Below are 26923 nucleotides of genomic sequence, written 5' to 3' on the forward strand. Positions count from 1 at the left end.
CCAGACCATGCAAATAAAGGTGATTTCCTGTTGGTGCCAGGTGTTTACAAATCAGGTTTGTGAAGTACTTGGAATGGATCGGACTGTTTGTGTGCAGTTTCAGCAGGCGAGGGAACAGCTGGAGAGCCAGATCACACGTCTGCAGCAGGAGAACGGGATTCTGAGGGACGCCGTCAGCTCCGCCACCAACCAGATGGAGAGCAAGTCGGTGTTGAAAAACTTAAACCGCATTGAAATATTAATAATGAGTTTCGCTTTCTGATCCGTGACAAAAAACTTTCAACACGATATTCTAATTCTACTAGATGCACCAGTAAACACACCTACTTTATAAAACACGTGCAAGCTTTTAGTACCGTCTTCCAGCAGCAATTCCTGTAAGTTTTCCATATCGCGCTCCTGACAGGAATTCAGCCGAGCTGAACAAGCTGCGCTCCGAGTACGCCGGTCTGATGAAAGAACTGGCAGACAACAACGGCAAGCTGCAGCAGGAGGAGCACCAGAGGAAGTCGCTGGAGGTCGGCTACAAGCAGAACGTGTCCCAGCTGGAGGTACGCTGATCCAGATGCACAGAGTGTGTGTTCAGCCTGTGTTTGTGTAGCCCCCAGCTGAGGCAGGGCGTGCTGCATTGCTTCACATCTGGTTTGTGGGTGTGGCGGCATTTCCCAGCGAGGAGTGTGGGGGGGAATGACCTGAGATGGGAGGGTTTCTGTGGGAAGCTTTGTGCTGCTAGCCTCTCAGATCAGCCCTTCCTGTCTGTCTTAAAATAAATGACAAGATTGCACTCATGCATGCTCTGGAAAAAGCGTCAGAGCTATAATCAAGAGTTGAGCTGCATAGTCTGAAGCATGATGTTGCATAATCCAGGTTTACTATTAATAGGTATGTTTCAACAGAGAAGCTATCTTTGCTAAAAGAATCACGGGTTTCTTTCTCTCCAGGCACAGCTACAGGACGCCAAACGGCGCTGGGAAGAGCTGCAGAACTTCCTCCACACCGTCAATACAGAAAGAGAGAAGCTCCAGGCCTCCAAGCAAGGTGAGCAATCAGTCACGCGGAAAAACATGCAGAGGTTTTGCCAAATCGGGTAACGTTCTGCTACTGAGTGCCCACCGGTGCTTGCAGAGCTCCACAGCCAGCTGCTGGCGGTGGAGACGGAGATGAACAACAAAAACAAGGAAGTCCAGACCTTACACGGCAGCCTGGCAGAAGCCATGCTCTCCAAGGATCGGCTGGAGCAGCGAGTGATGGAGCTGATGGAGATGTCTCAGCACAGCATGCAGGATGAATCTCTGCAGGCCCAGGTTCAGGTGAGCAACACCTGACCCGTTGGCTTAAGGTGGAGATGAGCAGCTGTTGTCTAATGGTCACTTATTCTGTTTGAACAGGAGCTCATGAATGAAAACAAAGCTCTTCAAGTTCAAAAGGAGACATTTCAGGTCCAGAACGAGAGCCTGCAGGCCCAGATCTCTTCACAGGTAAGGGCCAGCTTCACCTGTTTCTCTTTAAAAGGCTCAGACCTCCATTTCTGCTCACATGTAGGCTAATGAGACCTCTCTGTTCCACATTTAGGCCAGCCACGTGTCCCACATTGAGGAGCTACAGAAGCTGTGAGACTTCTCCCACTTTTATAGCATCAGAAGTGATTCTGTTGGGCTTTTTTAAAGCAGTCTTTCTTTTTATTCACGGTGGTGTGTTAGGCTGGCGGAGAAGGAGCTGCAGAGGAAAAGTCTGGAAGATTCTCTAAATGCTGAGAGGAGCGCCGGAGCGAGCAGGGAAACAAGCATGCAGGTGGGTTTTAGCAGCTCCCTGCAATTAAACGGGAGTCTGAGTTTCTAAACATGTTCTAGAGTAAATGATGTTTTCATCTGCAGGCTTTGCACAACGATAACATGTCGCTGAAGGCAGAGGTTCAGGATCTGCAGGCACGGATTGCTGATCAGGTTAGTTTTGTGTCTTTTACATAAAATAAAACCTTAAAGCTGTGTTTGTGTTGTTTGTTTTCCTCTTTGACGCGTCCTCTCTTTTTTTCCTGCAGACTGCATCCCAGCTGGCTCTAGACCAGTTCCAGATGAGGTGGGTGTGCAAACCAAAATGTAATGTGAACGCTTATATTAATAACTATAAACACTGATTTTTCTTTCTGTCTAGTGTCAGAGAGAAGGAGGAGAGTATTAAAATGGTTGAGGGACTTTTGGAGAATGGGCTGATCGAAGTGGCCAACAAGGAGGAGGAGCTCAAGGTGAGGTTCAGAAATGATCAGCCAAGAGCAGCACAGACTCCAGACATGCTCCCTCTCCTAAAAAGGGCTCTAATGTCGTTATCCTTTTATATGTTTCAGTGTTTTCATTTGATTTTTAAACAAAAATGCAATAACTTTTTTCCCCCCTTGATGCAGAAAGTCAGAGCAGAGCGAGAAGCACTAAGACGAGAAATCGAGGATCTTAAGAGAACGACAGCAGAAAAGGTCAAATCTGACTTTACCCATAACGATCGCTCCCTGATTCTACTTTGTATAAATTTAATTTCTTCTCTTATTAAAGGTGTCAGCAGGGTCAACAGTTGAAGCACTTCAAACCAAGTAAGATCAATAAAATGAACTTTTTTATGCAATTCTGTAAATGGATTGGTAAACGGGCTCCTTTCCACATCGCTGCCTGTTCAGGACACAAAAGCTCCTTTCAGGCAGACATTCCTTCTTTCCCTGTTAATAATCCTGCCTGGAACAGAACGTGTTGTCTTTGAGGCGAAAGCACGGTGACATTTGCATAAACGTTGCAACACCGATCCTTTTAGCTCGGTTCTGAATGAATCCACGGGAGAACGTTAACTTACGTCTTAAAAACGGTTTTCCTGTTCTTTGAGTTGGACTAAAAGGAAACACCCCGATTTTAGTGTTGGCACCTCTAAGCTCGTGTTACAGTCGTGCTATTATGGAAGCTAAGGCGAGTATCCTTGATTGTATTGTAAACACAAAAAACAACTGCCTCAAACACCTGAAATAACTCTTGTGATGGTCTAAACCAAGATTCTGCAAACCGAGAAATGAAAGAGAAAACTAAATATGCCCTTAAAGAGCAAGTCACCCCTACCAGAGTCTAACTCCACTCCCACTTCATGTTTGAAAAATGCAACAAATGCTGTTGCCTGGAAGACCGAGAGGGCGGAGCTGCTAACAAATACACACACACACAGGCACACGACAGCATTGTGACATCATAATGTACCAGTTTACATCATAGCATACCTCTTAGCCAATAGCGGTGGCAGATTTAAATTCAAATATAGTGCAGAGTTTTTACCTGACAACGGCAGAACACTGTCGGTTTTAGGCAGAATATTTAAATTTTAACTAAGATGCACTGAAGTGCCAAATTATTGACGACACGTGTCTGCAGCACAATTAGACACTCGTTTATTTAGTTTATCAGCAAAAAAAAGTTTATTTGAGGGTGACTTGCTCTTTAAAGCTTTCATCAGAAGAAAGAAAAGGTCAAGCACGGTGGTGGTGGGCTGATGATTTGGGCTTTTTTTCCTGCAGCCACAAGATGTGACAAAAACATTTCTGTTTGCTAAATATTGTAGAATCAAAAATGCTTGGCTGAAGCTCAGCCATGTGGAAAAATCATGGTGCAAACATCTGTAGGTTGATGGCTACCATGTTGGAATTCATGTAGTAACCTCGTCCCGATTCGATCACCCGTGCAGGATCCATGAGAAGGATCTGCAGCTGTTGTCGCTGGAGGAGAGTCTACAGAAGGAGAAAGCCAGCAGCGCTAGCAGAGGGAAGGCACTTGAGGTTTGGACTTTACTGCGTTACGTTGTTTCCGTTTTTTAGTTTTCGTCTCAATCCGTTTTTATCTTCTAGACTGTGGAGCGGCAGCTCACTGCCCTTCAGGTGGAGTTGGAGCAACTGAGAACCAAGGAGGCGAGCACTTCTGCCACCGAGCTCCAGGAACTCCAGACTCAGTAAGTTGACTTTTGTGGATTGAGTTTTTGTGCTTATTCGCAGATCTTGATATTAAGTGGTCGGTGCGAACATTTGAATCTCAGGCTTGCAGCAAAGGACCAAGAAATTCAGATGCTGAAGGCTGAGCTGGAGGCGAGAGCTAAGGAGCTGATGGAGAAAGTGGAGCAGGCACAACAGGTGAGGAAGGCTCAGATCCAGGGAAGCAGGAACATTTGAGCAGGTAAAGGTTTTCACGGCTTTCCTCTTCTCTGCTCGTATAGCAGTCCAACTCTGGAGTTCCAAGCCAAGAGCTTCTTGCATCGTAAGTAGCGTGGTCTTTTCCGTCCTCCTCGTGTTTTTATTCATGGATTTATTACATCGTGCATTTTGTCCCGGAAGTTTTAACGAGTGTCGATGCGGTCGTTTGTCAGGTTGTCGGAGAAGGAGAGGCAGGTCAGCGGTCTGCAGAGTGAGCTGGCCGAGCTGAGGGACTCGCTCGAGCTCCACAGGAAAAAGAACAATGTAGGTTTCCTGCAGCAATGATGTGAATGATGTCACCACCACAAAGCATTCCCCTCTCACACGACTGAACACGGCACGCATCCATACTCCCTGTCGTCTCACCTATTCTGCTTCTCAGTGAGAGACGTGTACGAAGCATAATTACACACATTTAACCAATATCTGTTTAGGTTTGAGTTGCTTAAGCTGAGCGTTGCATAAGAGGGCTTCCAGCCCACTCTTGTGCCTAGTCGGCTGTTTCAACAAGCCTGTTAGTGCCTGTGGGTGATTCAGAGCATTACAAACCCATCTTTTACCTTTCAGAGGCATATTTGATGGAATGAAATGAGGCGTGATTAAAAATGAGGAGTAGTTTTAGGCGTGGGGATTGCTCTGTCCTTTGCCGCCTGTCATCAGGGGGTCACTAAATGCATTCTTGAGGCTAAACTGAACGTAGTATCTCTCTGGAACTGACCAAAACAGGAGCTTCGGGAGAAAAACTGGAGTGCAATGGAAGCTCTGTCAGCCACCGAGTCCATGCTTCAAGGAAAACTCAGCAAAGTTGTCAAGGTTCGAGCCCTCACTTCAGTCTGTTTCACTCTAGTTCCAATCTGATGCATCCCCCTCCGAAACGCTGTGTTTTGTCTTAATTGACCCTGTGAAGTTTCTTTTCCACCATCATCCATGACGCTGCATACTCATTTACCTGCCCTCCGCTTTCCCACCTTGCTTGGCCTTAAAGGTTTTGAGTCCCTTTTAGTTTCGAGCCGTTGAAGCTGTTAACTCCTTTTGCTGCTCACTTTGTGCAGAGATTTGATTTTGAAGCTCTCCTTTGGCCCAAAAGCCAGGCTGATTTAAGGAAATGAGTGTGCAGTGACCTAGACACTCACTAGCTGTCATTAGATTGAAATTCATGGTCTTTTTTTTTTTTTTTTTTTGCAGCTTCCTGTCATTTGGCATGGCATGTTTACCCCATTCTGCTTTTGTGACATCATACCGTCAATATTAGCGTCTAATCAAACACATTTTTAATATGCTTCCTTTTTTCCAGGAAGTTTTTAATCATTAATAAACATCAGCTGTGCTTTGTTTCTCTGTGCTGTTTCCACGAATGAAAAATCTCCTTTGGGATGAACAAGTGCAGGTCTCTGTGTGTGGCTGGCAACCAGATAGCTGTTCTATTAACAGTTACTGTGTGTGTGTGTGTGTGTGTGTGTGTGTGTGTGTGTGTGTTTTCCGTCCTCCTCTTACATCAGGAAAGGGTACAGTCAACACAGCAGCTGCTCTCCTATCCTGACTACAGTAGAAGCAGCTCGTCTCGATGCATCCTGGTTGAATCAGGCGTCACGCGTGCCAGAGCCATGTTTTTATTCATGTGTTAATTTTCTAAGTACTTTAAAGACCAAGTTCACTTGTTTTTGTAATACATTTGCACCAGTCTCTCGTATAAAAATGTCCTGAGAGTTGATTTCTGTGGGGAAATGGCTGTAGCGCTCCTGTTTCAGGAAGTAGAAAAGTTAAAGTCCCACTAGTTCTCACACACACTAATGTGTGTGTGAAATTTGTTCTCCGCATTTGACCCATCCCCTGGGGGAGTGGTGAGCTGCAGACACAGCCGTGCTCAGGAACCATTTGGTGGTTCAACCCCCTAATCCAACCCTTTAGTTAGGGATGTGAATCTTAGAGCAACTCACGATTTGATTCGATTCCGATTCTTGGGGTGCCGATTCGATTCAGAATCGATTCTTAATTTAAATCGATTCACAATCAGTATTAACAAAGAGTGTCCGCTCCAGGATGAACTACTTTGTTGTACAAGTTAGTTAAAGCTATGGGACATTTTTATTTGACTTTAAACTGGTCATGCTCCAAAAATGCTAATTTACAATGTAAAATAAAGTTATCCTAAAACTGTAAACAGAAGCAATCTTTTGACCAAAAGGCAACATTTATTTTTGCTTACCTTGTAAAATATAACAAATCTGTAGTTACCTAACAGTAGCTTTGAAAGTAATACGGTCAAATACTTTTCAAGTATGTGTAGAAACAAGTTACATGAGTAATCCTGAGTACTCATTTATCAACTTAGAAAATAAATATGAGAATATCTCAAATTTCTGAGTATGGAAAAAATTACATTCAAGTGCCCTCTTATCAGCAGATTCAAACATAAATCATCTCAATTTATGGGACCACAAAAGTAAACGGAGTACTGACTCTCCTAACAAAGATCAAAAAAGTGCATCTCAAACCTGTAACATGCCAAATATTTGGGTTCTTGGAATCGATTCTGAATCTTTATAAATAAGAATCCCGATTCAGACCTGACTCGATTTTTTTCAGCACCTCTAGTTTTAATGCTGAGTGTCGAGCAGGCTGGCCTTGGGTCCCATTTTTGTCTTTGGTATGACCCGACCAGGAATCGAACCCTGATCCAACAGTCTCAGGGCGGACACTACCACTAGGTCACTGAGCTGGAAGTTGGCCAGAGGAGATATTCAGACAACTCTCCTCTGATTGGCTAACGCTGACTCCATCACTTTGCAACATTGATGTTTCGTCTCCACAAACACAAACCTGCGAGTTTTGCCGTGTTGAGAAGTTGCTAATGCTAAAGGTTAGCTTCTACTGGCTAATGCAGGAAATCGGGGTAGAAGACTATTTTCATATTAAGCCTGCATGTTAAACGTGTATTGGTTGATTGTATTCCAGAAGTAACAAGTGAAAAGCGGTTTCTTGGTGAACTTGGTCTTTAATCTATTAATGATTTTGTTTGTGTGTTTGGAGGACAGTGAGATTAATTCTTAAAGGACCCGTATCATCTTATTTACATGTTCCAGGACGACCAGGTGCACAGATGAATCCAAACCCTGCTTTCGGGTGTTTTTCATGAGGAAATAAAACATGATCATGAGTGGGATCTTTAATGATTCTACGTAACGCTACGATTCAAAAGCTGCTGGTTTTAATGGGAGAACCTCTACTGATGGGTTTAAATCGGAACAAGAACCTAAGAGGATTGTGGTCGCGTGACCTCTGGATCCGGAAACCGCTTCATCTGAACTGATAAATCAGGAAGTTTTCAGTTTCTCTTCCTGTTTTTGTCATTGCTATCTCGTAGGAGAGCCAAGCAGCGCTGACGGCCTCTCAAGCAGAGTGTCGAGGTGTTCTGACCAGACTTCTGCCCCATGTGCCTCTGCCCACTGAACAGGTATCCATTAAACTGGATTTCTGTTGGGGTCGGTTTTGTTGATTTAACCTTTTACCTCTATTGTTTGGTAGAATCATCAGGAATGGTTGCAAAGATTTGAGAAGGCAGTTGGTGAGAGCTCCGTAGCACAATCCAGCCAGACGACGGAGGACTCTGAGGTAAACCATCAAGGACAGAAGTGCAACCATCAGTTATTTTAAATACCGGAGGTTTAAATTAATATTATTTTTACAGAATTTGACTCAGAAATTGAAAGAAGCTGAGGAGAGTCAAAAGATTCTCCAGAAGGACTGTGAGACGTACAAGACGGTTTTGGGAGAAACTGTGAGTTAAGAATCTTTTAATTTCTTTGTAGTTTTGTGGTTTTACGATTCTGAACTGAGACTGAATTCCTTCTGCGTCCACAGGAGGGCATCCTGCAGCGCCTGCAGAGCAGCGTAGAGGAAGAGGAGTCTCGCTGGAAGCTGAAGATGGAGCTTTCCCAGGCAGAGCTTAAAGAGGTACGAATTCAGATTTATCACGCTGCAGCCAACCGTACAGAATAGTAGGAGCTGTTTTTGTTTTTATTACATGTGAGCTGACAGTTTAGATGTAGGAGAGTCATCAGTGGACTTGTGACCCGTCTCTGCTCCTTAGGTGAGAAGAGAAAAGCAGCACTTGGAGTGTGAGTTGGAGCGGGCAGAGCGGGAGAGCGCCACCTATGTGACGGAAGTCCGAGAGGTGAGGAGAAGCGGGATCTTTTCACCAACAACCATCATGTCACCGCTCCTGTGAGCAAAGCTAGGCTCAACGGGGTCCTGGGCCTTGTGGCCCAATCAGCTTCTGTCACTGGTAGGGATGGGTACCGAATTCGGTACTTTTTAAGGTACCGACAGAATTCCATAGTACCGACCGAGCACCGATTCACTTCATTTGAAACGGTGCCTCATTTCGGTACCCGTCCTTCACATCGAGAACTTGCCTAGACAGCTGCGCATGCGCAAGAGCGTTATGTCATCGGTCGCTGCGAGCGAGTTGTAAACAGAGCAGCATGGTAGAAAGGACGAACGCTAAAGCTTGGGTCCACTTCACTAAATGTGATGGGTAACTGGGTGATGATGAAACCAGCGACAACGATCTAAGTGAGACATCCTCATCTTAATCTGCTCCGGTAGGTAAATAAAATGTAAGATAACGTTAGCTTGATTTGTTAGCTTCCGTTTCACTAATGGTGCGTTTGCTTTCTCCTCGGAACTCCGAAATTCCGACTAGAAGAATATGAACGTGCTCTAAAATTTGGCTTCACTTTACTGAATGCGACAGGTGATTGGGTGAAGATGAAACCAGTGACAACGATTTAAGTGTGAGGCATCATCGTTTAAATCTGCTCCAGCAGTTAACGTTATCTTAAACAGTTTATTTAACTTGATATGTTAGCTTCCATTGCAACCATTGTTATCATCTAATGGTGCGTTTGCTTTCTCCTCGGAAATTCTAACTTCCCAGTAGGAAAAATGAATTGAAAAAGGACGGTAAAAGGAAAGAAGATACACAGTAAATTTAGTTCACAGTAAAGATGTTTGCTTCAGTTTAATTATCAACTTTTAAAACTACAAGGACGATGTGAAAATACAAACAGTTGAATGTTATTTATAGTGATATTTATCAAATATGGTTATATATTGAGGAAAATATATATTTAATTATAAAAGAGAATTAAAATAATAAACACTCAAAAGTATCGAAAATTGGTACCGTTAAGTACCGGTATCGACTCGTAGGTACCGGGAATTAGTGCCGGATCGATTCAAATGTCAAAGGTACCCATCCCTAGTCACTGGTGCTGTTCTGGATCACCCCCCACAGAACCTCATTAAACCAAATCATCTCACACTTAATTTCAGCTCAAAGATCTGTTGACTGAATTGCAGACCAGACTAGATGGCTCGTATACCGAGGCCATCAGACAGAATGAGGAGCTGACTTTGGTAAGCACGGATCCTCCTCCAGCTAGAGCTGCTCTGAAATCTATCCCACTCCGGAATGGGGGGGTTTCCAGCTTCTGCATAACTATCTCACCTTTCCTAACTTCTCTAAACATGATGCCAAATGTTGGAGCTGCTGTCTTTGTCAAATGGGGGGGGGGGGGGGGGGGGGAAAGCCCAGACTGATGATTTAACCTCACATGCGTTTGTACTAACTCTGGTTTTTCCTCACCTTTATTCTGCTCACATCGACATTTTATCTTTAACCATCTAACTCGTGACTTATCAGTCAACGTTTTCCTCTGCAGAGACCTGAAGTCTGACGGGAACCTTTGCCTCAGCCTGAAAAGTCTTATCTCCGTGTGCTATCGGCATAAATGGTGTTGGAGGTTTTTCAGTAGGAATGTAAACAAACCCGCAATGGCTGCACCAGACAGTCGGCGACATAATCACAGATCGTGCTAGTTTTATTTTATGTACTTGAGTTTGAACGTCCCTTTTAGGAGGATTATAAATACACTTTAAGATGTGTGACGAGCTACAGGAGTGGGTTTTTTTTTACTTAGGCTGGACTTCCCGGACCATGACTCGTCATTCTTCCTTTAACAGACTTTTTCTGCATTACAACTTTGTCTCAATTGGCCAAGCACACGGTGGACTTTTTGTCCTTTGTACACATTCTGAGAAAAGGATGTTGCTTTACATGTAAATGTCTGTTTTGACTGCAGCTGAAAACCCAGCTCACCGAGACGTTGTCCAAGTTGGAGGCAGAGGAGAGCGAGCGGCAGAAAGTGGCCGGTGACCTCTACAAGGTAGAAGTACTCGCTTGGTTTTTGTGCCGCGGCGGCGGCTGCAAGTTAAACTGCAGCTGATGAGGTTCCTGTCGCTCACACAGGCTCAGCAGTCTCTTGATCTGATCCAGGACGAACTGTCAAAACTGTCAGACAAACCTGATGGTGTGATAGAGAACAGCAGTCTGCCGTCGGAGACGGTAAGAGTCGGGTGCATTTTTAGTTTTTTCCTTTATAGCGCTAACATTCAGTGCTCGAGTGTTTTGGCTAAATCTGTTCTTCTGGATCTAACAGGAGGATATTGATAAAAAGGAGAAAATGACTGCAGGGCTGAATCAAACGGTCAGAGAGATGCAGCAGCTGCTTCAAACTGTCAGCCAACAGCTCACTAAGGGACAGCAGGGGGTGAGTTATCGTCACATCAACCATCATCCTGCTTTTGTCAGTTTCAACATTTCTGTTGTTTTTTTTTCTTCAGGAGCTTGAAAAAGACCTTCCTAAGGTCTAAAGCGAGGACGGAGCTCCGTACAGTATGGAGACCACCTTTGAACACCACCTCGTCACTACCACACCAGATCATAGTCACACCCAGCCACCTCCTCACTCCCAAACTCCCGTCGCCTCCTGCTGACTAGTCGTGGGGCTGCTGAACCACCCCCTGACCCGGTGTGGGCCACAAAGGTTACTCTTCTGTTCCAAGCTGCTCCACTCCAGCCACATTCCTCCTTGTCTTCTGCATCACTGGTTGATTTAAACTAAAACAACTTCTGGCATTATTTAACGTGGCAACCATTCCTCTCTTTTCAGTCGCCTGTATTGTTTTCTCCCTTTGAAAACAACTTTTTTCCCTTATTTTTCATCTTAAGAGGGCAGAGATGCATACTTCCAACTTAACTAAATAAACTCTGGGGTTTTCAGTATTTTCCTTAACTTAAAGATAATGTATTGTTTAAATGTACCATTTAGGACCTGCTGAAATACGGTTGTTCTGTTGATTCGCCCTCTGAGTAGAGAACTTCACAAACTACTTTGTCTTGCATCTGTCACTCCATGCACACCTTGACTCGGTCGTGGCTGGAAAAGGGGAGATGGGAAAAGGGCCCAGCATGGCAGATGGGTCATTACGTGACCGTTACCATGGAGATGCTTTAACAAGTTGTACAAAAAAAAAAGTCTTTCCCGCAGCGCCAAACAGAAGGGAGTCTGTGACCCTGGATGTGTGGGGAAGAAGGCCGGGCCGACAGTTTAGAGGTTTTTAATTCTACTGCAAACACTTAAAAAAAGAGCGTCCCAGACCATCTGTAGTCAACACTTGTTATATTATTAAGTTCATTAACACTGAAAATTGTTCTTTTTGTAATGGGTGACGTTAATAAAAGGGATGCTTAATAAAAATAGGTTTTAGTCTCTTTATCATTGCAGTCTGTTTCTTGTGCACAGCAAGACAGCACATAACCTCAGTTGTTTTTTTTATGCATATTTTCACCTAAACTCTGAATGTCAATAAAAATGCTTCTGTGGGTGGATCTTATGCCGACAGGTCAATTTAAACATGATCAACTTATTTTTCATGCAGTGATTTTTCTTTATTTTTGTTTTTAATGCAAAAAGAATATGTTGAATCTTCAGGCTCGTGTTTTAATTCACTCAGAACAGGATACATTTTAAATTCATACAATAGGCTACATCAGTGCAAAGATGGGAAAGTAAGCCAGAAAATGAGTGGAAAATATTGACTAAATTATACACAGGAAGCTATATTTTAAGCCCATTAATTGCATTTACCTAATAGTGCAGATGCATGAGTTTAAGGTTCAGGTTGGGACCCTTTTTTGCTTTGCTAAACCCTAAAGTGTAAGTTCTGTTTGGGAAGCTGTTGCCGTCTCGCATTTTAAAGGCCTTTTAAACAACAAGGCTCTTGTGTTTGCTGAGAGGGTGTGTGTGCGTGTGTGTGTTGGTCAGGTCAAGAGCACGAGCAACATGGGATCAGCACATTCCTTGCATTCTCCCACACGTCATGCTGCAGTCAGCTGATTGGAGATCTGGGGTTTTGCTTTCATAGGACTTGCTGAGCTGCATCTTCAATGAGCTCGTCATCCAGATTTCAACAAAAGGGAAATTTGCAACCTGATCAGATGGGCTGCAGATCAAAATTTTCCCAGATGAAATGAGATAATCCAGATTTGCATTTCATTCTTGCAAAAACTTAATTTTGTCATCTTTTATGACTTAAGATTTAATAATTCAGTTCACTCATCAGGCGTACAGCCTTACACAACAGGACGTTCTGTCTGAGTTGTGCAATGTAGCTGTTTGCAACATACTCTGTTCTGCATGCTCCTTGCCTGGTCACATTTGACTCCTCCTCCTAAACATAGATTTGCACTTGCACAATGCCAGTGCAACTTCAGCAAAGCATCCCACTCCCTGCATCTGCTCTCCATCAGTGTGGTATGTGCTGGTGAGCCTTTGATCCCCACCCACCCCCAACTATTCTGTGTTTGAATTGGACAGATAGAAGAGAAAAAGCTGTTCTCTTGTGCTCTTTTATAAAGACGATGGATGAAAGCAAAGCGGAAAGAGACAGTGACACAAAAGAGCAGTAAACATTCATTATACCACACCCTTTTAGTTACAGGCTTAGAACAGCCTGATGCTTGTGCACAACTGCAGAAGTTCATACAATATTGTCATTAATGGACAAGATTTAGGATCCCCCCCCCCCCCCCCCCCCAACAGTATGTGATTGTTTCAAGCTGCAGAATGTGAGGGTGTGGATGCAAATACCTTCACGGACCCCAGTAACCCCCCACTACCTTTTGTTTTTGTGTCAAGTGTTATTGCACTTTGAAACTCAACACCAGTTCAAACAGAGGGCCACAATTACAGAGGCAACCAGGGCCACTGAAGGGGCCCGGGGCAGTAGCACCTCCACTCATACAGGTTCTTGTGAAAACAAGACAGAGGATGTAAAGTGTTGATGAGACTGCCAGCCAGCGAAAAATGGGAAAAGCGGGACATTCGTTAGAAAGGTGTGATAACTGAACAAGTGGGACACTGGAAAAGGTGGCAATAAAAGCATCGTATAAGGATGTCATGAGTGATCCTCAGAACCACAGTAACAGTGAATTCTTCTCATAACAATTTTAGACAGTGATTGGGTGTTATAAAGATATCTAAATGTCTGCTTCAAGAAAATTACCTACAACATTGGGCAGCAGTAGCTCAACAGGTTGAGCGGGTTGTCCAGTAATCGGAAGGTTGCAGATTCGATTCCGGCTCCGGACAGAGAATTCTGCTGTTGTGTCCTTGGGCAAGACACTTAACCCACCTTGCCTGCTGATGGTGGTCGGAGGGACCGGTGGCACCTGTGCTCGGCAGCCTCGCCTCTGTCAGTGTGCCCCAGGGCAGCTGTGGCTACATCGTAGCTCATCACCATCAGTGTGTGAATGTGTGAATGGATGAATGATACACTGTAGTGTAAAGCGCTTTGGAGTCCTTACTCTGAGAGGCGCTATACAAGTGCGGGTCATTTATCATCAACAAAACTGTCAAAAGGAAGTTAAAAACAGGCAAGCTGATAGTGATCTTATTACTACACAATCAATCATGTATTTGCAAACTGCAATAAAGTCCTATTTGAATAAAGTTTTTAAGGAGCTCAACAGGTTCTCAGACAAAATGAGGAAATCTGATTTCGCCACCTTTTTCCTCCCTCAGGAAACGTGTTTCATATTCCCATCACACACAAACATTTTCCTAAAAGAAGTCTGGCGTTTGTTATATTTTTAAATAACATCAATATGTGAATATTTGACAAAAATAATCGAAGGAAGATTTGCTAATTTAGTTTAATACTGAACAAACAAAAAAATTAATGATCATTTTAAAAATTCCCAGATTGTACTCTTTGTTTACATAACAGAAGATACCACGTTGGGAAAATGTGTGGGGGTCTAAAAGGAGTGTTGAGCTCTAGCCGTTTCTTCTTTTAGACTCTGTCTCAAAGAAAGCACAAAACGTTTTACTGAACCCAATGAAATATATTCAAATCACAATATTCAACAAAGCTTGGTAAAAATGCCGTATCAAAGGGAGCCGCTGGGAATCATCCCCCCTACAGAAAGTCCAGAATAAGTGAATGGTACATTCCGGTCCTGCTCCTCGCTGTTTTCGTATCTGCTTTAGAACAGATCCAACCGCCAACTTAGTTACGTTGTGTTGTGTCACGATGGGGAAGTTATATAGCTGTTAATTTATAAATAACCGGATTCTTCTAAGCGGATTCGCTAGCTGTGGGATACAAAATGCCAGCTTTCCTAATTTTTTAAAAGGAATTTCCCCGAGTTGTGTGACTCGCTGTTATTACGGAGTAGCTAACACAGAAAGCCTCATGTTTTCGTCTAGTCAAGAGGAACACTGCGCCCCATCCAAAGACCCGGTGAAATACGGGGAGCTAGTAGTTCTGGGGTAAGTTATGTTAACGTTTAAATATTTTTACTTTGCTGTTAGCGAGAATCATTAGCGGATGTTGTGCTAAAAGTTTCACAAGGGGGAACTGACTCAGCTGAATGTTTGAAAAACAACACTGCGCAGTTTTGTGGCGTTTTTTACGGTTTTAGTCGAACGAAAAACTCAGTTTAGAAATTTACGAGCTCACGTTACTCCCCCAAAGCAGACACGTGCTCAGTCTGAAATATGCACACGGTCATGTTACAGTCGATGACGATGTTTCAGTCTAAGATAACTGGGTGTAAAAGCAGCCACACCGATAATAAATCCGCCCCGGGACAACTTTAGCTAACGGAAACTTGTCCCACCTCAGTTTGAACGGCCTAACCGAACCGGAACGCGCTTCCCTTGCATGGAAGTTGGATTCGTGGGGTTTCAGGAATTCGGAAGTCGTGGTGGTCCCCACCCCCAGCCCCCTGGCTGCTTCCTTTACTGCCATCACAAGCTCAGACTGCCACAGCCTGTGTTGTAACACGCACTGTCCGGTGCCTCCATTGTTTGGACACAAAACACAAGCTAGCAACAAAGAGCTGATGATCACCAAGGAGCTTTAACTGTTGACACGATCAGCTTAACAGCAGAGCACATAGCGAGAACCTATGATGTCTAGTCTGTTTAATTAAGTGTGTCACGTTTGACACTAGTTGCTGCTCTTAGGAGTCAGGGGTTGAATTCTTGATGCACTTTGTCTGAATTCTCCATGGCCTCATAAAACGGGAATTCTATAATTTTATCTTTTTAAAAGGAAGACACGACTATAAAGTAGTGACTAGGGATAGTAAAGTATTGTGGTATTAAATTAGGGCTGCACGATATTGGGAAAACCTGCGATTAATATTGCGATGACGCTATTACTAGCGATAAATAAAAACTTAACTCAGAAACAAAAATATGTAAAAACATTTTTTTAAATAAAAAATAATCATAAAAATAAGAAAAGCAAAAGATGTGAGGAAAGGGAAAAAGAAAATGAACAATAAAAGGCAATCAGTGGATCCCGGGAAAAGCAGAAAGAGCAGAAGAAAGCTAACTCAGGTGTTTCTTAACCATCATCAAAGCAAGTCACACCAAATCAACATTTTTTTTTGCTGATTAACTATATAAATGAGTGTCTGATCGTGCTGCAGACACATGTAGTCAATAATTTGGCACTTTACTGCATCTTAGTTAAAATTTAAATATTCTGCCTAAAACTGTCAGTGTTGCACCGTCGTCAGGCAAAAACTCAGCACTGCATTTGAATTTAAATCTGCTGTCGCTATTGGCTAAGAGGTACACTATGATGTTAGATGGTACATTATGATGTCACAATGTCGCGAGTGTGTGTATTTGTTAGCGACTCCACACTCTGGGTCTGCTAGGCAACAGCATTTGTTGCATTTTTCAAACAGGAAGTGGGAGTTGAGTAAGAATCTGGTAGGGGGTGACTTGCTCTTTTAAGTGTCAGGGGCGGGCATCTAAACCTATGAGAACCCATCCAATTGGCCAACACTCTAATTTCCCTCTGGGATTAATAAAGTATCTTTGATTTTGATTGATTGATTTGAAATGGGTGAAGAGTTCCATTTGATTAAAAAAAAAAACATCATGCTTCCGTTTGACGGAATGCATTATGTGTAGCAAACATTTGAGCTGACCATTCATTGCAATATTTATCTGTTCTTTGCAATATGCATATTGTAAATGTTAAATGGCCTGTATTTGATATAGCGCCTTCTAGAGTCCTGGAACCCCCCAAGGCGCTTTACAACACAATCAGTCATTCACCCATTCACACACACATTCACACACTGGTGGGGATGAGCTACAATGTAGCCACATCTGCCCTGGGGTGCACTGACAGAGGCGAGGCTGCCGAGCACTGGCGCCACCGGTTCCTCCGACCACCACCAGCAGGCAACGTGGGTTAAGTGTCTTGCCCAAGGACACAACGACAGCGACAGACTGAGCGGGGCTCGAACCTGCAACCTTCCGATGCACTATCTTGGACCGGATATATGTTTATGTTTATTTGGCAGACGCTTTTATCCAAAGCGACTTACAATTTATAACCTATAGGGCATGTTGTGATCTGTGGGGGAAACCGGAGTACCCGGAGGAACCCCACGCATGCATGGGGAGAACACGCAACTCCACGCAGAAAGGCCGCAGCTGAGCCCAGTTTCGAACCTGCAACCTTCGTGCTGCGAGGCAACTCAAATTCAATTCAAAAATACTTTATTAATCCCAGAGGGAAATTGATTAAACAGTGCTAACCACTGCACCACCATGCAGCCCATGACAGGATACCCAAGAACAGCGCTACACCCTCTGTTGTCTTGGCGGGGAATTGTTTTGCAACATTCCTCAGGTGATGTAGAAGTCTGAGAGCAAATCGTCTTCGTCTATGCGTGGAAGCATAAACTAGGCTTTAGAGGGAAGTCTGGGTCTTTGCTTAGACTACTGTGACCCGACCCTGAAAATGCGGAGGAAAATGAATGGATGGAATGTGTCTCGGAAGCTTCTGACCTGAATTTTCCATATGAAATTAAATTTAAAACTTTCAGATATCATCTGGCTCTTGTATTGCAATATAGTGTATCTTGTTGCCTTTGTTGTGATAAATATATCAAGATTCTCTCCGTTTCACACCCCTTATAATAATCGTTTTGTCCACTTTTCATTGTGCTCCAGCTTCAATTTAAAGATTTGTGAAATAGTTTATAATAGATCCTTCTAACCATCATGCTCTAAGATCATGTAAGCCAATCTTTGTTTTTATATTTTTGTTTGGTTCAACTGTTTAATATGAGTTCCTTGTAAAAAAAATCCCATTAATCACTAGAGATTATTATTGACACTAATGATTAATTGAATTATCTCATTAAAAGTACAGTAAATTGACTTCAAATCTCAGATTAGGTTTGCTAAACTTCAAGGCTTGTTTTACGTTAACAATTTAAAGGGAAAATACAACAATTGATTTTATAACTAACCCCTCTGGGCATTGCCATGGATTTTCTCTGTGTTTTGAATGAATAATTCAGTTTTCATTGTTTATTTTTACAAACGTTGTTAAAAGCGCTGGAGAGAGTTGTGTAAAGGTTAGAACCGAGAGTATAATGTGTCTTTTGTCCTTAACCTCCAGCTGTCCATTCTCAGCCGTCCTGCTTATTGAAAAGGACATAAAGTAGTGCTGACTGTTTGCTACCCAGGGCTGAGCATGTGGCACATTTGATGCTGGCACCCCCCCCCCCCCCCTCCCGACATCAGGGCACATATGTGAATCAGACGTGACGGGTGTATAATCACTGCCATGACATCACATCCCATTGATAAAGCTGATGGTAGACAAGATAGCTGACAGCGTGGAACAAAGCCTGTTAGAGCAGCAGTTCCCTTGCTGGTTTGTTGTCATGACCGTCGCAGTGGCTCTGATTACTTGCATGGCTGCTCTCCCCTCCACCCCTCTGGGGTGGATTGGCTCGGTGCTGGTCAGTTAGAGGAGGAAGGGGTGAATGTGTGTCTTGCAAATGAATGGACGGATTGATCAGGACTCCGCCTTTGCCTTTTCTCAGCTTCCTCTGTTCACTGTGGCCGGGAGACTGGGCCTATTGATTAGACTTCCTACAATTTGTTATAAAAGGAAGCGAGGTGTACAAATCTGTCTTTGGGACAGACGTACACTAGTGTAGACACATGAGGCCTTCTTCAGAAATCATAAGATAAAAAGTTTTTCTTTCACCTGTGAGACGAAGGATTTAAGATGAATAAATGGAATCAGTCAGTTTAGTCCTATTGGGTTGGAAAGCTGGTTAGGCAAGCTAGTTTTGAATTCAAAGGTCCGATCCCCCTCCCCAAGCCTTGCCACCAGAATATGTTCCCATGGATTCAGTTTTACATGTTCGACCAGTTGTTGGCATCTTTTCAGCTGTATTTTCTAACTTAACAGACTTAAGTAACCATATAACAATTGGTTTTGTTAGCTAATATATAGTTGCATTTTTTAATGGTGAAAAAATTAGACAGTTTTGAGCTTCTTGGTTTATTCTCAACTTCTAGTTAAAGTTAAAGTTCCATTAGTCAACCACACACTGGTGAAATTCACCTCTGCATTTGATCCATCCCCATGGGGAGAGGTGAGCTGCAGCTGTGGCTGCGCTCGGGAACTATTTGGTGGTTTAACCTCCCAATCCAGCTCCGCAGGGAGGCATTGGGTCCCATTTTTAAAGTCTTTAGCTGTTTTTACAGGACCATAGCGTTTGCAAAACGGGATTTGCCGCGGCTCCATGGGGAGGATAAAGGTCGTTTATAAGATCAGACCATGGCGGTAATGTGGTGCAATCGTGGCAATTTTATAAAAGATTAGGTGATGGTGGCATAAAGGGGGTATGGGGCGGTCTCTGCGCTGCCGCAGACTTCCGTTTATCTTGAACATAACTTGCTTTTTATTGCGATTGAAGCCATGATCGTTAAGTTTTTTTTAACAAGCAGCTCCTAAAGGTGTCTGTCCCCATCAGTCCCTGTGCAGTCTCTGGTGATCTGAGCTTCAGCTCTAACAGAGGCTCATGGAGCGCTGCGGCGCTCCAGTTTGCCGTCTCAGCTGATTTTGTTCAAAAAGCAAACCTTATTGCCAGTGTTTACTTTCATTTTCAATAAATCTGCCAGCCGGAGCTCAGCAATAACTCCCCACGTCATCATGACATCTGCCTCTGTAGCGCCAGGGTGCATACGACAGACCATTACCGCAATATTACTACCAAGCGAGGCGGAACGAATGCTGCAAAATTCGTGCAACACCATGCCATCATGTCGCGTTCATGACATACCATATTGCGGTAATATTACGCCAATTTGCCGGCATGGTGTCTTATAAAAGAGGCTTCTGGTATGACTCGACCAGGATTTGAACCCCGATCTTCCAGTCCCAGGGCGGACACTCTCCCACTAGGCCAAATCACATTATCTAGAAACCGAGAGAACCCTTCAACAACAGGTCAAATCTTCCAGAACCCACCCCAAGGCAACTGACAGGGCCAGCCAAACGTTTACCTACAAGAGGCCTCCCAGTAACCACATAAAGTCTTACTCTGCTGAGTCATTTGACTTTCGTGACCCCTGAGGACCACCCTCGACTCTGTGTCATGCTAATGACTAATGACTGTTAGAACTACGCAGCAGTTCTCTTCTTCATTCTGAACACAAGACTTTCATGTTAGCACAAGAGGTAGGAGGTGCTGTTGGCTCCTCACCGCAGCCCTGGAGGATATGTGATACGCCAGAGTCGTCTAATCCCTGCTGCTAAATATTGGAGGGTAAATCCGCTTTCTGTCTGGCACAGGTCAAAAAGGAAAGTGATCACAATTAGTTGAGAGCACAGCTTTAAAGAACCTGTCCTAGCTAATGTGACGGTGGCAGCTCCTGGATGACACCGTATTGTTCGTCGGTATAATGATGAATTAATTGAAAGCACGTGTCGCATTTATTACAGACTTAAATGTGTTCTGCAGGAGAATTCGCCATGAACAGGCTAAGCTGCATGTCATCTGGATGTATGCTTAGTGTGAGACGTTCAGGTACAAGGAGCCAACAGATACCTTGAACTATGTAGTTGGTTTTCTGTCTAGGCAGGGGCTTTCTGAGGCAGATTTGAGATACTTGCAATTGCGTTTTGGTTGAACAGGATGCATTTGTGTGACCGATATTTACCTTTCTTTTATATTCCAGCATCGACCGCTGTACGTCTTTAATAGAGCTGATATAAAGCCTGGCACATTTGCAGGCAGCGGCAACATTTTATGTAGATGTATGTTTACATTCCTGAAGAACGTCTGATTCATAGATGCTCTAAAACATTGCTGTTAGATTTAATACTCGGTCTATTGATTGGTTGGATTAACTTTGGTTTGAGACTTTAATGCTGTGCAGAAAACAAAATTACTTTTCGTGAAAACTGATTCAGGTGCAGAAATGTTGTTCATCCACTTTTGTTATCAGCGTCAGCCATGAAAATCAACAGCACATATCGGCATCGGGCATTAAAAACCAATATCGGTCTACCTGTAATTCGTGTTTGTTAACTTCAAATGTCATTTTATGACAAAAGTGTCTTCAGAGGCAAACATTATGGATTACATAGTTAATGTTGTAATAGGCTCAAGTAGTCTTGCCCGGTTAACTGCCAGTTCACGTCCTGCTGCTGTGCGTGGGTGTAATATATTTTGTGCCACCAAAGGGCGCAAGAGCGCCACGATCAAAACCACAGAAGAAGAAATAAGTCAAATTTACTCAAAAACAAAGCGTTTAGGAAAATGCACAGCATAGGAGCATTTTAGACGTAGTAATTAACAAAATGAGCCCAACATCAAAGCGCTCAGCCTGGAAAAACAAAATCAAAATGGCACGAGATCAGCAACAGCTGACAGCCGCGACACCTGCTTTGTGACACCTTAGTGTCTGCCTCCTCTAGTTTAAGTTAAATAAAGAATTATTTACTTGAATGTAAGGAAACTTGAAGTGTTTTTTAAAAGTGTGGCCTGCAGCGCCGTGTATTTGCTGTCGGATGGCCCGTTACGCAACAGGTCCTGACGGACATTTCAGCTCTTTCCCACTAACGTGGGGGGGGGGGGGGGGGGGGGGGGTTTCACGGTTAACCGAGTATTAACAGCTTCATTTAATGGCTTCAAAAACCGGTTAAAATTTTTTTGGTAAACATGCATCCCTAGCATCATTTCTGCCAGAAAGCCAGCTTAAATGACCAAATGCTGCAATTTTAGCTTTTTGGTGTAATCGTTATTTTATGTGCCAAAGGGTTTTAGCTTTAGGTGGTTCATAGAGAGATCCAGGGCCTCTGCAGCTCTCTGTGGGTGGTGTGTCTTACAGGCCAGCTCTGTGCACTTAGCTGACTGGGGGACCATGTGTTTCCGTGCCTGGCCAGCCGTGTGGAGACATGGGACAGGTGGACTAGCTGGGAGGTGAGGTAGTGGGAAGAGAAGAGGGTTCTGGAGCTTTTATTTTGAAACAAAGAGAGGAAATGTCAGATTATACTGTTGGAGTTACTTCCCTCTGGTTAAATTATAATCGGATGTGGGGTGTTTGGTAGATGTTTCTGTAGAAAGTGTCTGTTTGAGCAGACTGTGGTTACATGAGGGTGTGACAGAAGGTCTGTGTGTTGGATGGAAGTGAAGCATGGGGTGTCCCAGCTGTAGGAGCCAGCTGGTGGGCAGAGAGGGGACCAGGCGTACCGGAAGGGGCTTCCCTGTTCAGCGAGGAGGAGTTTGGGTGAGGTGCCCCTCCCCACACACAAGGTCAAAGCTGGAATCTGTCACTTAGTCATTAGGAATGAGAACCGATAGATTTCAGCTATTTTTCCAGTAAATATTTGAAATTGAGTCCTTCTGAATCATTATATTAAATTCTGAAGTAAGGGAAAATGTAGCAAGAGTCAGCTCGCTGCACAAACCTGATGAGCGTTTCTCGGTCTGCTCCAGAGCAACAAAAATGTGTAGTTTACACGGGGCTAGGCTAGCTCCCTGAAACACCAGCCCTGGAATACATTATGTAATAAGAGACATTATCCGAGGTGACGCTTAGATTACTAATGTGCTGTAAAAGATTGCCAGTGATGTAATGCGTGGAAAAGCTCCCTTTCAAAACACACAGATGTTTCTAAATCTCCATGTGTACTTTTTTATATGATTACAAGAATTTTGCTTGTAAATCTCATTACACACATCTCTTTTCAGCTACCCCCAAAACGTTTCCCTTATCGTTCAGGAAAAAAAAACCCCTTAAAAGTGAATTTTCTGTCCTTCTCTCCAACCCAACCCCCACCTCTCTGTGTGACAGGTACAATGGCTCCCTGCCCAATGGAGATCGGGGTAGACGGAAAAGCAGATTTGCTCTCTACAAGAGGACCAAAGCCAACGGTGTTAAGCCGAGCTCTATGCACATCCACAACACACCCCAGGAAAGCAAGGTACAGAACAAAAGCATGAAGTAGCAGTTTAATGTGACCTTTGAGGGATCTCAGGAACTCCTGGAGCCTTCTGCTGCACATGTTATGTTATTGTTGGCAGAACTTTTAGCGTTTCCAGCTCAGCAACTGTAGTTCCTAGCTGGGCCTCATAGCTTCTCTTCACACTAGAGATCAAGTGTGACGCCTTTCTGCATTTTTCTGCTCAGTTCCCAAGAAAAGCAGCCAAACGAGGACCTGCTCACCTCTGCGTTTCTGTTGAGTTGTTTGTTATTCGTTTCTGACCAGAGGTGCTTGGGTTCAGGTTTCTGTCTCATTGTGTAATTGAACTCCCTAAAGAGTCCGATTCACAGCGGGGACTCAGTCGAGCTGAATGCTGCGCGACTTAGAAAATGAGGATAAATGTTGTTTCTTATAAAACGGCGCTGCGTTGTGTGGAGCGGCAGAACAATAGGTGGCTTTTGGTTTCAGCAGCAGGAAGCGCTGCAACTTTCTTCCTCTTTTGGTGCCGTTCCGCTTTGTCACCCCGCTACCGGGCTTTGGATTAAAGAGCATGAAGTGAGGATGGAGCTGCTGCAGTAGGAACTCCCTCCTCCTACACACACACACACACACACACACACACACTCAAAAATAACCATCAGTAAGAGACAAATAATGTGGTAAAGGGTGATTAAATATATCAAACACTAAAAGAGACACGTTTCCTGAGTATTCCAGCCCACTCCTCCTCCTCCTCGGTGTGCAGCCTACGAGTGAACCGAGGACGCCCGATGGCTGAGGGAGAACGCTCACGTGTCTGTGCACGATCTGGTGTTCGTGACAGCTAATGAGGAGCTCATATGATGCCTCTGGAAGCATCGATTCAAAAATATTTTATTTGTATCTTGTTTAACTGAAGGAAAGGCCTTTTAAGTATTTATTCTGCTCTGTTTGGTGTGTGTGAGTCTATATTATGGCTCCTGCACAGGTGGAGCAACACGTGATGATTGTGATGACATTGGTCCCCGTCTGTCTCTGATACTACAGCAGAGCGGGGCGGCTCTGATGACCCACTTTCACGCTCCCTCTTTCCTAACGCACGTGACAAAGACTGGGGATGTTCTGGAAAGCGGAATTTGCCGATAAGAGTCGGATGACGGCGGTACGCACGCTGGAGTGTTGATCAGAGCTCTGCTAACTGGCAAGCCCATGCGGTTTATGGGAGTGTGACTCTACACACTCGTTTCTGTTCTTTTTTCAGGAATTCCTGTCGTACTGTGCGGTTTAAGGTCACACAAGACAAATTTCACAGAGAGGAACAAAAAAACAAAGAACTAAAATCAACAATAAATCAGCTGAGTCAGCAGTCTTGTGTCTCAACAGTTGGGTCGGTTTGGTTCTCGTCTTGAAATGATTGGGTTTGTCATTGTAAATGTTACTTCCTGTTCCTGTGGCCCATGGCAGATACTACGTGTGTGATATGTTAGTAACCAGCTGTCATATTTCAGGCGGTGAGCAGTAAAGGCCTACACAGCATCTCCTACACGCTGTCCAGGCACCAGACTGTGGTGGTGGAGTACAGCCATGATAATGACACGGACATGTTTCAGGTAACGGTCACACTGCTGCTAGCTCCGTCATATTTCCACACAGCTTTGATGATCGTTGCTGGTTGTATTTGTTGTTGCAGATAGGGCGCTCCACAGAGAGTCCCATAGACTTTGTGGTGACCGACACGATCTCAGGAGGCCAGGAGGGTGAGGAGAACCCGATCACACAGAGCACCATCTCCCGCTTTGCCTGTCGAGTCGTCTGTGAGCGTAACCCGCCCTACACGGCGCGCATCTTTGCAGCTGGATTCGACTCCTCTAAGAACATCTTCCTGGGGGTAATTGCTAGTCAGACTAACATTGTGGTCATGCAGTATCTCATTGAAATTGCATATCTTGTTATTTTGAAGTTTTCGGATCTGCAAGAGCGTTTTTTTTTTTTTTTTTTAATCACACAAATCATTGTTTTGTCTGCAGGAAAAAGCTGCAAAATGGAAAAACCCAGATGGCCACATGGACGGCCTAACGACTAACGGCGTGCTGGTGATGCATCCCAAAGGCGGGTTCACAGAGGAGTCCAAGCCCGGCGTGTGGAGGGAGATCTCCGTGTGTGGAGATGTCTACACGCTGAGAGAGACCCGCTCGGCGCAGACCCCTGGAAAACTGGTTTGTTACTTCCAACATGGCAGCTCCTGCATGACATCAGCAGTATTCCCTGAAACTAAATGCGTTTCTGCTGGTTACCCTCCTCAGGTGGAGAACGAGAGTAACATCCTACTGGACGGCTCTCTGGTGGATTTGTGTGGCGCCACCCTGCTGTGGCGCACCGCTGAGGGTCTCTTTCACGCTCCCACCCAGAAGCACCTGGAGGCTCTGAGGCAGGAGATCAATGCAGCGCGTCCCCAGTGCCCCGTAGGTCTCAACACCCTGGCATTCCCCAGCATGAACCGCACTCGAGCCCTCACGTCTCTGGAGGACAAGCAGCCTTGGGTCTATTTGGCATGTGGCCATGTGCACGGATACCACAACTGGGGCCACCGCTCCGAGCAGGGGCCCCACACCCAGCGAGAGTGTCCCATGTGCCGGGTGGTGGGACCCTATGTCCTGCTGTGTCTGGGCAGCGAGCCAGCTTTCTACGTGGACACCGGAGCGCCCACGCACGCCTTCGTGCCGTGTGGACACGTGTGCTCCGAGAAGTCTGTCAGGTACTGGTCTGAAATCCCTCTTCCACATGGCACCCACGCCTTCCACGCCGCCTGCCCGTTCTGCGCCACACAGCTCACCCTCACACAGGGCTGGTCGAAGCTCATCTTCCAAGGCCCGGTGGACTGAAGCGGGTTCTGCTCAGACTTCCTTGTGCTTTCTTCTGTTTGTGTTAGCCAGCCTTGGAATGAAATAAATCTGTTCACTTACTGTGAAACTGCACAACTATTACAGACTGTGTGGATGGTTACTGTGAAAAACAAAGGTGAGGAGCAACCCGGAGCACACCGGTCTGTGTACGGTTTCAGCTATCCTTCCAACCAGCTGCTTCAAACATTTAAACCGCAGATCCTTCCGGATTTTCATCAGATCACTGTTAGAATAGGCTTCCTGAAGGAAGGAGCGGAACTCGATTCAGATACACGAGATTGGGTCCTGAAGGGTCTGACGAGCTCTCTCAGAGCCAGACAGCTGGACTGTCGGCCGGGAGAAAAGCCAGAGGGAACGGGGGAGCTTCCCCATCGGCTCCTATTGGCCAACAACAGTTAAAGGCATCCTGATCATGCAACTAAAAAAAGTGGCTTCCATTTACTGATCAAACTCCAAGGAAGAAAGAACGGGCGTTTTATGGACAGAGACGAAAATCCAGTGCCTCAAATCCCAGCGAACTGGGATGATTTCTACCAGCGAGAGAAAACGGTTTATTTTGTTGAAGGATTCTAACACAAGTGGTTATTTTACTACACAGAGGCCCATTTAGTGTTTTTTAATGCAAATGTTAATATATTTTTCTCCTTCACGTGTAATGTGAGAATGCTGGGGTGCATGTGTGTGTGTGTGTGTGTGTGTGTGTGTGGTTTAACTGCTCTGTCCATTCACCCTCATTTTTTTACGATCTTGTCCCGCAGAGACGCTGACAGAGACGGCACAGGAATGAAAACAAGGTTTCACAATGAATGTACGGTAACACGACTCTAAAGCAAGGCCGCTATAATTATATGACCTGCTTTCGTAGTTTTAGGTGTTGCCTGCTTGTGGTAAAGTACAACACCGGGGGTGGGGGTTGCAGCAACACCTGCTCGCTACCCAGCTCATTCTGCACCGTTGTTCGCTTTTTTATCTCAAACTGGGTCCGATCCAACCGTTTGTTCGCCGTCAAACCTGGGCGCGTTCTCAGCAGCATCCAGAGATTATACCAAACATAAGGAGGAGGGGATCTTTTCTCCCCGCATGCAAGGCGCGGCGGCCAATCCAAAGTGTTTCTGTAAACAATCGTGAACCCGAACGTCTGCTGTGATGGAGCGCT

General features: G+C 44.6%; 2 protein-coding genes across 8 annotated transcripts in view; both read left to right on the forward strand.

Moving 5' to 3' along the window:
* Positions 1-11576, forward strand: part of ktn1 (kinectin 1) — an 18064-nt gene extending 6488 nt beyond the window's left edge. For 3 of the 7 annotated variants that reach the window (XM_015970113.3, XM_015970115.3, XM_015970114.3), the window contains exons 7-35: positions 1-19; positions 98-204; positions 407-551; positions 942-1038; positions 1126-1310; positions 1389-1478; positions 1573-1610; positions 1701-1791; positions 1875-1943; positions 2039-2076; positions 2152-2242; positions 2399-2467; positions 2544-2581; positions 3709-3799; positions 3869-3969; positions 4054-4147; positions 4231-4271; positions 4381-4471; positions 4934-5020; positions 7572-7661; positions 7733-7819; positions 7896-7985; positions 8069-8161; positions 8298-8381; positions 9545-9628; positions 10354-10437; positions 10521-10616; positions 10711-10821; positions 10895-11576. The exon at positions 1-19 is cut by the window's left edge and continues 122 nt beyond it. In XM_015970113.3, the coding sequence (XP_015825599.3) occupies positions 1-19; positions 98-204; positions 407-551; positions 942-1038; positions 1126-1310; positions 1389-1478; positions 1573-1610; positions 1701-1791; positions 1875-1943; positions 2039-2076; positions 2152-2242; positions 2399-2467; positions 2544-2581; positions 3709-3799; positions 3869-3969; positions 4054-4147; positions 4231-4271; positions 4381-4471; positions 4934-5020; positions 7572-7661; positions 7733-7819; positions 7896-7985; positions 8069-8161; positions 8298-8381; positions 9545-9628; positions 10354-10437; positions 10521-10616; positions 10711-10821; positions 10895-10924 (2431 nt within the window). In that variant the 3' untranslated portion in view covers positions 10925-11576. The remainder of the gene's footprint in view (positions 20-97; positions 205-406; positions 552-941; positions 1039-1125; positions 1311-1388; positions 1479-1572; positions 1611-1700; positions 1792-1874; positions 1944-2038; positions 2077-2151; positions 2243-2398; positions 2468-2543; positions 2582-3708; positions 3800-3868; positions 3970-4053; positions 4148-4230; positions 4272-4380; positions 4472-4933; positions 5021-7571; positions 7662-7732; positions 7820-7895; positions 7986-8068; positions 8162-8297; positions 8382-9544; positions 9629-10353; positions 10438-10520; positions 10617-10710; positions 10822-10894) is intronic. The other 4 variants (XM_015970116.3, XM_015970117.3, XM_015970118.3 and 1 more) reach the window with 4 other exon arrangements.
* Positions 11577-14603: 3027 nt separating this feature from the next.
* Positions 14604-25848, forward strand: peli2 (pellino E3 ubiquitin protein ligase family member 2). Its single transcript, XM_015970123.3, has 6 exons — positions 14604-14886; positions 22756-22885; positions 24373-24474; positions 24555-24752; positions 24892-25080; positions 25168-25848. The coding sequence occupies exons 1-6, from the start codon at positions 14810-14812 to the stop codon at positions 25744-25746; spliced, it is 1275 nt and encodes a 424-aa protein (XP_015825609.1). The 5' UTR covers positions 14604-14809; the 3' UTR covers positions 25747-25848.
* The last annotated feature ends 1075 nt before the right edge of the window (positions 25849-26923 follow it).

The sequence above is a fragment of the Nothobranchius furzeri genome, chromosome 18, assembly GCF_043380555.1.
Source record: "Nothobranchius furzeri strain GRZ-AD chromosome 18, NfurGRZ-RIMD1, whole genome shotgun sequence".
NCBI lineage: Eukaryota > Metazoa > Chordata > Actinopteri > Cyprinodontiformes > Nothobranchiidae > Nothobranchius > Nothobranchius furzeri.